Genomic DNA, 9,711 nt, shown 5'->3' on the forward strand with positions numbered 1-9,711 from the left:
ATCAATTTTCATTAATTTCTTTATATCAATTTCCATTAATTTCTTTATATCAATTTTCATTAATTTCTTTATATCAATTTTTATTAATTTCATTAAATAAATTTTCATTAATTCATACATCTTTGTATCGTGTCTGGTGGAAATAAACAATATCTCACCATGCAGCTTGACTCCAGGGAGGCCCATGGCAGTCTTCAACGTCTTAGCTGCCTCCTCGATGTTCCCAAGTTTCTTCTGAGCTCTGGCTTTGATCAGGTGGTAGATCGGATGCTCTCTTATCTGCGTGGGACGATGACACATTACTGCAGCGCATTGTTACCGCTAATGTATGCCAGTATTGCGCCCCGCAGCACACGAGATGTCAAAACAATCATTTCTCAAATAAACCGAATAATAAATTTAGACAAATTGGGTCTCGCCTATTAGCGGACTTTTTACTGATTACCCTGGCACAACAATCACCACAAATTCGTGCTGGTATAGGCTATAGCACAGTATATGAACAGCAAAAGTGTGCCCGCCATCTTCAGATTCGTGAGAATGGAATGTTCAAATGGTCCCCAAAAAAAACGGTCACACCTATAGTTACGTGATGCAAATATTTATAGATTGGAACGGTTCAGGGTTGAGAAAAGATGAAAACGGTTGGTAAAAACATGAGAAATACTCGCTTTAAATAAAACATTCACGCGCGGGGGAAGCGTCCGTACTTACGGCAAAGTTGTGACTAAGAGCGACCTCCAGCGACTGATTCGTGAGGCTGTACTCCTCCTTCTGCAGGTAGATCTGCGCCATGAGTAAGTGGGCGTCGGCAAATCTGTTGTCCAGCTCCAGGCAGTGGTTCAGAGAGGCCTGGGCCAAGTCCACGTCACCTGCGAGTGACAATAACTAGAGAAGACTGGGGAGAAAACATTTCCACACTGGGTGGAATACACGACACCAAGCGAAGTAGCCTCTACAACATTGCAGTTTCTCATCTCGCGCACAAATCAACGAATCGACAGCAAACGTCAGTTGATAAATTAGTTTTTTTTATTATTTATATATTACTTATTTTTATTATTTTTTATTTTTATTAGTATTATTTTAGTTATAAATTCGTTCAGGCACAAATTTATAATAAATTACGATTCGTAGCTCACCGATGAGAAATTTGACCTTGGCCATCAGGTACAAGCCCTCCACTAGACCGGGCGCAAGACGCACAACCGGATCCAAGATGGCGCTACATTTCTTCAACACCGGGCTGATCATTGGCTGGCCGCTGGAAGCCGGCTGAAACACAAGACAATGGGTGTGCCCATGATCAGCCGCAGCGGACGGGTCCAGAAACGCACGCGAGTCAAGAATTGCTCTCTCACTGACACCCACGCAAAAACTCGAATCGAGCATAATCGAATCAATGTGAAGGCTGTGACCTCGGCCCGAATCTCAGCAAGGATATAGTACGCGTTTTATGTGATCAAGCCAAGATGTGAAGTTCGAACAAACGCTTGGATGGTGGGCTACGCGCCATCGACACACTCGCGGCGCGTGCCGTGCGAAAACGCTCCAACGGGAGGTAGCGAGCACACACTCTCACAGCGCATTGGCAATGCTCTGACAGTAGGTAGCGAGCGCGCAAACTCTCACGGTGCGCGGCAACTCTCAGCAGCAGGTAGCAAGCGCGCAAACTCTCACGGCGCGTGGCAACGCTCCGCAGCAGGTAGCAAGCGCGCAAACTCTCACTGTGCGCGGCAACGCTCAGCAGCAGGTAGCGAGTGCGCAAACTCTCACTCGGCAAAGCTCCTACGGCGGGCTGCGCACCAGCGAACACTCCAGCCGCGCGTTACCCGCGCGTATACACCAAGACGAGACGAAGACAAAGACGAAGACGAGACGAAGACGAGAGGTGTGTGATCACCTGTCCAGGCGCGAGAGTCAGGTAGTCCTTGACAATGCACATCAGTAGGTCGGGGTTGAGCATGCAGTAGTAGGTGTCGCCTAGTGGCAGGCCGCGCAGCTGCGCGAAGTGCGCCTCAATCGCCTCATTGAAGAGCGGGACGATGACGTCGTGGGGACGCCGCTGCTTGAGCGCCAGCACGGCCCCGAGGTAACTCAGCTCCTAGAGGGAGACACAGTCACTTAGTTAGCGCCTAGAGGGAGACACAGTCACTTAGTTAGCGCCTAGAGGGAGACACAGTCGCTTAGTCCGCCCCTAGAGGGATGTGTGTCTCTCTAACGCATCAGATAACTACATCTCATTATATTACTCATACTCTCTATTACTCACGAATCATACGGGCGTGTCTCGCATCCGTCTCATAATGCGTCCGATAACTACGTCTTCTCATCTATCACACAGTACATAGGTATATAGTACATAGTAGTATAGTACATAGTAGTAGTAGTATAGTATAGTACATAGTAGTATATAGTACATAGGTAAGTCAGTCGAGATTGTCATTCTAGTCGTTATCATCTAACGATGTCCGGAGATGAAAGAATGATGAATGAATGCAGGTGTTTCGACCAACATGCTCACTGCGCCACTGGGAAAATCCAGACCTATAGTAAAAAAAATACACACACGCATTCCTTCCAATCGCGAGTGAGAAGACAACTTACCGCGGATTTACCGATCGTTGCTTGCACCTCTTTCAGAAACTCGAGCTGTTGTTGAGCTTCCTCCACCTGTCCCAGAAGCAACTGCACTCTGATCTGACCTGAATGTTGAACACACGATTAACGAGTTAAACGAATGCCGTACTAGAAATGCCCTGTAGGGCTGAATCCAGATATCTTGCATATAATATTCACATATCCATATACTGCCGTGGGTAGTGTGCTTCGCGTTTATACAGCATTGAACAATGAAGCAGAAGATAGATCAAATCACCACACTCGAGTAAATTAACCTCTATATAAATTTATTATTATATTAGAAGATCGAATTACTTATAATTGCACTCGAGTAAACAAACATAATAAAAATTTCAAATTAAGGTAGGAGATCCGAGAATGAATTGCTTTTAACCACACTCGAGCAAACAACCACGATACGAATTTAACATTAAAGTAGAAGATCACGAATCTTCTTTCAACCACATGCAAATCGATCGCCCGACAAACTCAGAGTTTCGAAAATCGACGCGAGAACAAATCTTGGACGAGCGACGGCTCTGCGCACCGGTTAACGCCTGGACGTTGGTCTCGTCTAGCCGCATGGCGTTGCGGAAGCACTTGAGCGCGTCCTTGTAGCGTTCCTGCAGGAGACACTGGTGACCGAGCTCGGTGACGTAGTCCGCATGTATGTTCTCCAGCTGAGCCGCACGCTCGATGAACGTGTATGTGTGCACCAACAACTGCTCGTCCCTACCCACCTGCAATAAGACAATGTGTCAACCATGTTGGTGTGACAATATAAACGTGTCACCCGCACTGGTGTCACATGAGCGTGTACGTGTGTGCCAGTAGCTGCTCGTCCCTACCCACCTGCAATGTGACAAGTGTCAACCATGTTGGTGTGACAATATAAATGTGTCACCCACACTCGTGACACACGAACATGTACGTGTGTGTTAGCATGTTCCTATCCACCTGCAAAGTGACACCGACTGTGTCAAACATGCCCGGTGTGACAACATATAAGTGTCAACCACACCGGCGTGACAACACACAACATTATCACCCACAAATGTGTGGCAACACTGTAGTGCCACTCACACACGCATGTAATACGTCATACTAGTATTATGTAAAGCAACCTTAGTTATGAACATCAGTGCTTACTATTCGAGCAATCAGCTTCCCTACGTCATAGTACAGCTGAGCATTCTTTGGTTCTAGCATGTCTATATCCCGCATGAGGTCTGAGATCGCTTCCACTGCCTAAATTGTAACCAAAAAAAAAACGAATTAATACTATATATAAACAAGTGCCGCGGAGCGACAGCGCTCATCTAACGTCTACTGCGGTGACTCTGTGGTGGAGTGGTGGGATTCTAGTAAACCCTGTTAGTCCCAAATGTGTTCACATACACGCCGAAACAGTGGAATGCACAGGGATGGTATCAGGAACCTTCTCAAAGGAATGTTCGTTGGGATCGTTATGAAAGTTGCCACGAGATGGCGCGTACGTTTAAGTGTCTTCAGATTAAAGATGGAAGCTCCCATCATACGTAGTAGCAACAACTATTTGCAAGACAGAATAGGTAAGCACTCATCCATTTACCTACGCAAGCCTGCAGGCTGCAATAGAGAGCTGCCACCTGTAACCAATTAACGCAGGCAAAAACTACACAGTACCATCAACACATGCACTGGCAGTAGCCACTGGCAGTGGCATAGGTTACATGTAACATACTGACAGTACAGAATGCCATAGAAATTATACGATTTAAGGAGCATAAACCTTCTTTAACCAAATTTAGCTTTTGAAATTTCACTGTGACATTGTAGCCTCATACATCCAGGCATGTATAGATTCTACTAGCAAACCCGGCAGTCAAATTCTTTCTAACAGACAGTCAACAAATCCATGTTTAACCCTCCTCTTGAGGGTCAAAAGGTTATCTGACACTTACTCTTCGCATGTCAGCAGAAAGTAGATTTCATGGTCCTTTCAATAATGCCATAAAAATGCTAGGTCACCGCTGAAACAAAAAAGTTTTTCAATCGCTCCGTCAGACCATGTCCTCAGAAAATGTCTAAAATCTACCCTGTGCCCATTGACCTTTGACCTGTGACCTCCAATTTCGGCACAGTGATGGCTTTTCCTACCATGATGCTATACACCAACTATCACGAGCCTAGGTCGAGCCGTTTATATTTGTGCCGCAATTCTGCATTTCCTCCCTATACCTTAAGTTAAGGAGTGAATGTTCCCCCTTCTTTTACACCTCTTGACCTTTGACCTTTGACCCCCAGCTTCGACATCCCAACTCGTTTTCGGATTACCACCCCATGTCGATGTCCGTGACCGTACGTCGAGCGGTTAAGATTTGTGCCCAACTGTTGACGGACGGACGGACGCTCGGACGGACGGACGGACGATCATGCGATTCTACAAGCTGCATCTGACTATGTCAGATGAGCTAAAAATCCATATGCTTTTATGAAAAATACAGTAGACAAATATTATATATATATATTATATATTATTATATATATATATATATACGCGATGTATGCATGATGTATGCATGTTTGTTTACATCTGGTAATAATGTCTATGCTGCTATGCATGTTTGCTACTGGTTCCTCTCATGCTGTCATGTGATAATAGTTCATTTTGCAATGAAATTCAAGAATAGAAGAAGAAATCCAAAAGGTATTTACATTCAGTAGCTGACCCTCACGTGCGATTTGAAAGACCAGCAGGAATTTTTTCGCTTCGATGCATCGTGGCTCTTTACCCAAAGCTCTATCAAGGTCAAGAACATACACATAAGTATAAAAGTACTAAACTGTTACGTTAAACAAACAGGAATGTAAAAGCATTATAGAGATATGTCAAACCCAAAAAAAGGCAGAACACTACAGAGTTTTCACATGTGCAAGAACAAGTGTCAACCAAGCAATGTACCTCCTGTGTAAATGATATCAACATTTAAGATTAATTTCAATAAATATAACAAATTATATCTTTACACATATTACTTAAATCTATTCCTAGATTCGATACTCGTAAAAAAATCATGTTGTGAGCAGTGTGCACCCATTAACGTTGAATCTATCAACGTCGAGTAGATACGTCATGCAAATTTTACCTCTACTACTGTAGAGCGTAGTTTGTATGTTATAATTTAAAATATAAATAATCAAGAAGACGTATAGAATTTGTGTTCACTAAAGAAATATATTGTTTACAAACAACCCGTCAGCGTCACGTCACGTCACGTATCATTCCCCTCCCCCAAATGCTCTCACGTCCCTTAATATATGAACCCCGCATCCAATCACGGCCCAGTTCCACTCTACCCTAACCAATCACACACCACTCTCTCTCTTGTTCAAATTATTACGCGGGAAATGTACATATGGGCAGCATCTGTATAAGTGTCAACCTAACGTCCGTAACCTATCTGCGTAGTACCCAACCTAACTATTTCTCATCTGTAAGCTAAACGCCCAATCCTTCTCTATGTACAACCAAAACTAACTACGATTACTAATTCAATGTGACATCTGTACAACATATGTAAAAGAGACATTACACTACACATAACTTACAGCTATTGCTAGATATGCTATTCATAAACAAGTCTTGCTGTGAGCAGTGTACATCCATCAACGTCAAGTATATACGTCGAGGCGACGAATCATAAGCGTGAAGGCAACGATCAAAATTCTGATCCTATATCACGCGTTACCTGTGCGCCGTTTCGATCGCGTCCTCCCACGTTTGCAGCGCCACCTGGATCTTCATCTTCTCGACGAGCGTCGGCACAAACTGCGGGAACGCGACGACGAGCTGATTGAGCGTCTCGAGGGCGCCACTGTAGTTGTGCTTGCTCGCGAGGTAGCTCGCCTTCCCGAAGAGACCGTCGAGATTCTTTGCGGGCGGAGACGCACTGAGGGAGTCCTCGAAGTGCTTGCCGGCTTTCTTGATGTCCTTACCGGACGCGAGCTCAATCCAGCCCTTCAGAGAGTTGCCCTGTACAGATGTCACGTGCATCGTTACACAAAATCATTAAACTAGGGACACCACTGTCGACTCAGTTGTCCTTGTAAGAGAGACAGTAGCCACATGTGGAATGCTGAAGCAGGTTGTGGAACATTCACCTTCTGTACAAAAAAGGCATCATGGGTTGACTAGCTTAAATGCTGGCAGGGACATTACACAGAGTTACTAAACTAGAGATGCCACTGTCCGCTCAGTTGACGTAAAAGTATATTTTGTCATCAGTTAAATAAAAGTTTTTTGGACGAGGCTTCGTTGAACAAGGTATTATAGTATAGTACACTATAATATAGTACACTATACTATCAAAATATTACATTATAGTACACTATACTAATTACTATCAAAAACCATTGTATAATAAAAACATAATGCAAAGCGTAAAATGAGTATCGCTATACTGTTACTGAAATATACTGAGTAAAAATAGCTGGCTATATATTAAAAAGAGCTCGGACGACAATAGAAATTACTGATTTGAGATAATGCAATGTAGATCCGACTTCACGTCATCAATACCTCAATCAATCAATACGTCATCAATACATATGAATACCTCTGGATTATATGGATCGATCTTCAACATCTTGTCGATGTATTCACGTGCCTTATCCACGCGGTCAACGTGGAAGAGAAACAGCGCAGCAAAGTAGAGTGCCTTCTCGCCAGCACCCCTCCTCTCCTGCTTCAACCTTGCATCCAGTTCCTCCAGTGCTTCACGGTCTGCTCAATGAAACAAGCAACTACGTGTGTCAACAGATTGCTTGCCAAAAAATCTATGGATGTTTGGAAGGATCAGTGGGAAAATAATACACCCAACAGTTGTTGACAGCCTGTATGTATTAATTGCTGGATCAGTGTCAAACACAGAATAACCTCACGAATTTCACAGTAAGAAAGGTGGATATATAAAAACCTACTAAATACCAACAGCTGTTTACAACCTGTGTATAGTCCAGGGCTAAGATCAAACAAAGCATAACCTCTTGAATTTCACGGTAGGAAAGGTGGATATAAAAGTCTACTACATACCAACAGCTGTTGATAGCCTGTGTGCATACTGCAGAGCCAGTATCGAACAGAGCATCACCTCACGGATTCCCTTGATCGATTCCAGCTCCCGCATTCCTTCCTGGATTCGATCTGGATTTTAACACGAACAAGTATTTAGAAAATTACTGTCATGTGTGTAAGGACTAAAAACTAATTGTAACTGCACATATAGTAACGGTATACATTTACAATTGTGATATTTATTATATTTACACCATATATAGATCTATCACCTCTGTACCAGCACTACCACTGCAGGGCCTCTCTAAGCTCAGAACGACCGCACACACAGCATGAGTTTACAATATAATTTACTCTTATATTGTTCACAAACCTTCCAATATAGAAACATAGGCATTGAAAAATCGCAGCACTGGATCATTTCCATACTTCTTGAGGCCCTCGTGTATAGCATTGTGGGCATGACGGATATACTTCTCCCGAAGATAGTAGCTTACTTTTCCCTGTTGGCACAAAATTTATTGTAATTAAACAAACGAAACGGACACTGTTGATAGCACTCAGAATATATTCTGCATGTTCCTGTAGTTGCCACCCACAATACCAAGAACCTAAATGTTGTTAGTCTAGATCGTGTCCTCAAGGCTACTGTACAGTAGTGATAAGCGGTGACTTGGCTTTTTTTCATAACAGAAACAGCTCGTTATTTTTGAATGGGACCACGCTGTGTAAAATATGATATGGCAGAGTAATCCTGATTTTTGGCACTATATATAGTTTGTCACCTAACTCAAATCATAAGTTAAACCGACCAGGCTCTCTGACTGTTACCGTATTCTCTTTACGGCAGTAGAGCCAAGTACTAGCCAATCGTAGTGTTTAAGCCGCGAGAATGGGTAACAATGTGGCTACCCACTAACAGCAGATACTACAGAGTACAGTCACAAATTGTACTAACTGTATAACATATAGTATCCAGAAAGTAAATCATAGGCATCTTATAAAGGTGGATTACCCTATTACTTAAACTGCTGATATATTATAACTATATATATATATAATATACAAAATAAATAAATATGATATAATTATATTATAAAAAGTCCATAATTGCATATGCCATATGGTAACAAAGTGAAAAACTCATGAAAATACACTACCTTAAGTACTTCTAGCATAATTAAGTTATAACTCAAAATGACCACACCCCTGTACCATACCCGAGACCACCCACACTTCCAACAAGAGTGCACACTGAAGTACGCTGGTCCAGACTCCACAGTGACCAATTGCCTAAGGTCATAACCTCATCTCATCATTTACTAACATCAGCTAGAAAATGACTAACATTACGCAGTGCCTGCACTACATCAGAGCCATTTTAAAATGTGAACTATATGGCTGAGATACTATATATGTCCGTTGCTAGTAATAAATATATACGAAAATTAACTTTCGCAATGCTGTGTTGATGTGACATTTGCGACCGAAAACAACGTCCTCAGCTCTCGACAGATGATCATTTCTTTAATAGAGTGCGCCCGCGGTAAAACAAAAGATGGCTGCGCCTACAAGATTTAACTGGCGGCGTATTTAACATTCGATTTTGCGTAAACGCTGTGGATATGTGCATGTATTTATACAAATAAACTATTCAATCTGTTGCGTCAGCGTCGACGTTTTTCAACTCAGAACCAGCGATCAAAAGCAAGCTGCATCAATGATCATAAAAAATTTCGAATTGTAACCATCGTCAGTTTAAGAAACCAGGACTCATCTTGTGCCTGGCTCGCCGGTCTGAGTCAGTCTTTGTGTTTTGTATAAATTGGCGATGGCGAGTCTCGTTCTGGTTGGGCATTTGTCAAATCTATTGTGAGACATCATATTAAATTATAGGTCCCCCGCACGTTGCGTAATGTTTGTTTAAAGCATCAGCAATCTTCAGGCTGCTATTCTAATCTTACAATGGCTGGCACGTCGATCCGTGCTTCATGTTCAACATCGGAACTGCTGTTGGGCAGTTGGGGCCGCAA

The 9,711-nt window shown here is 42.9% G+C and overlaps 1 protein-coding gene across 1 annotated transcript in view; it reads right to left on the reverse strand.

Moving 5' to 3' along the window:
* Window positions 1-9,711, reverse strand: part of LOC106809745 (tetratricopeptide repeat protein 21B-like) — a 31,604-nt gene that overhangs the window by 21,049 nt on the left and 844 nt on the right. The window contains exons 2-13 of the mRNA XM_014812936.1: window positions 8,052-8,181; window positions 7,697-7,807; window positions 7,221-7,387; window positions 6,354-6,637; window positions 5,320-5,404; window positions 3,772-3,870; window positions 3,170-3,362; window positions 2,608-2,705; window positions 1,904-2,104; window positions 1,143-1,275; window positions 715-872; window positions 158-279 (exon numbers count right to left, since the gene is read on the reverse strand). Coding sequence (XP_014668422.1) covers window positions 158-279; window positions 715-872; window positions 1,143-1,275; window positions 1,904-2,104; window positions 2,608-2,705; window positions 3,170-3,362; window positions 3,772-3,870; window positions 5,320-5,404; window positions 6,354-6,637; window positions 7,221-7,387; window positions 7,697-7,807; window positions 8,052-8,181 — 1,781 coding nt within the window. The remainder of the gene's footprint in view (window positions 1-157; window positions 280-714; window positions 873-1,142; window positions 1,276-1,903; window positions 2,105-2,607; window positions 2,706-3,169; window positions 3,363-3,771; window positions 3,871-5,319; window positions 5,405-6,353; window positions 6,638-7,220; window positions 7,388-7,696; window positions 7,808-8,051; window positions 8,182-9,711) is intronic.

This window comes from Priapulus caudatus, unplaced genomic scaffold, assembly GCF_000485595.1.
Source record: "Priapulus caudatus unplaced genomic scaffold, Priapulus_caudatus-5.0.1 Scaffold381, whole genome shotgun sequence".
NCBI classification, from domain to species: Eukaryota; Metazoa; Priapulida; class Priapulimorpha; order Priapulimorphida; family Priapulidae; genus Priapulus; species Priapulus caudatus.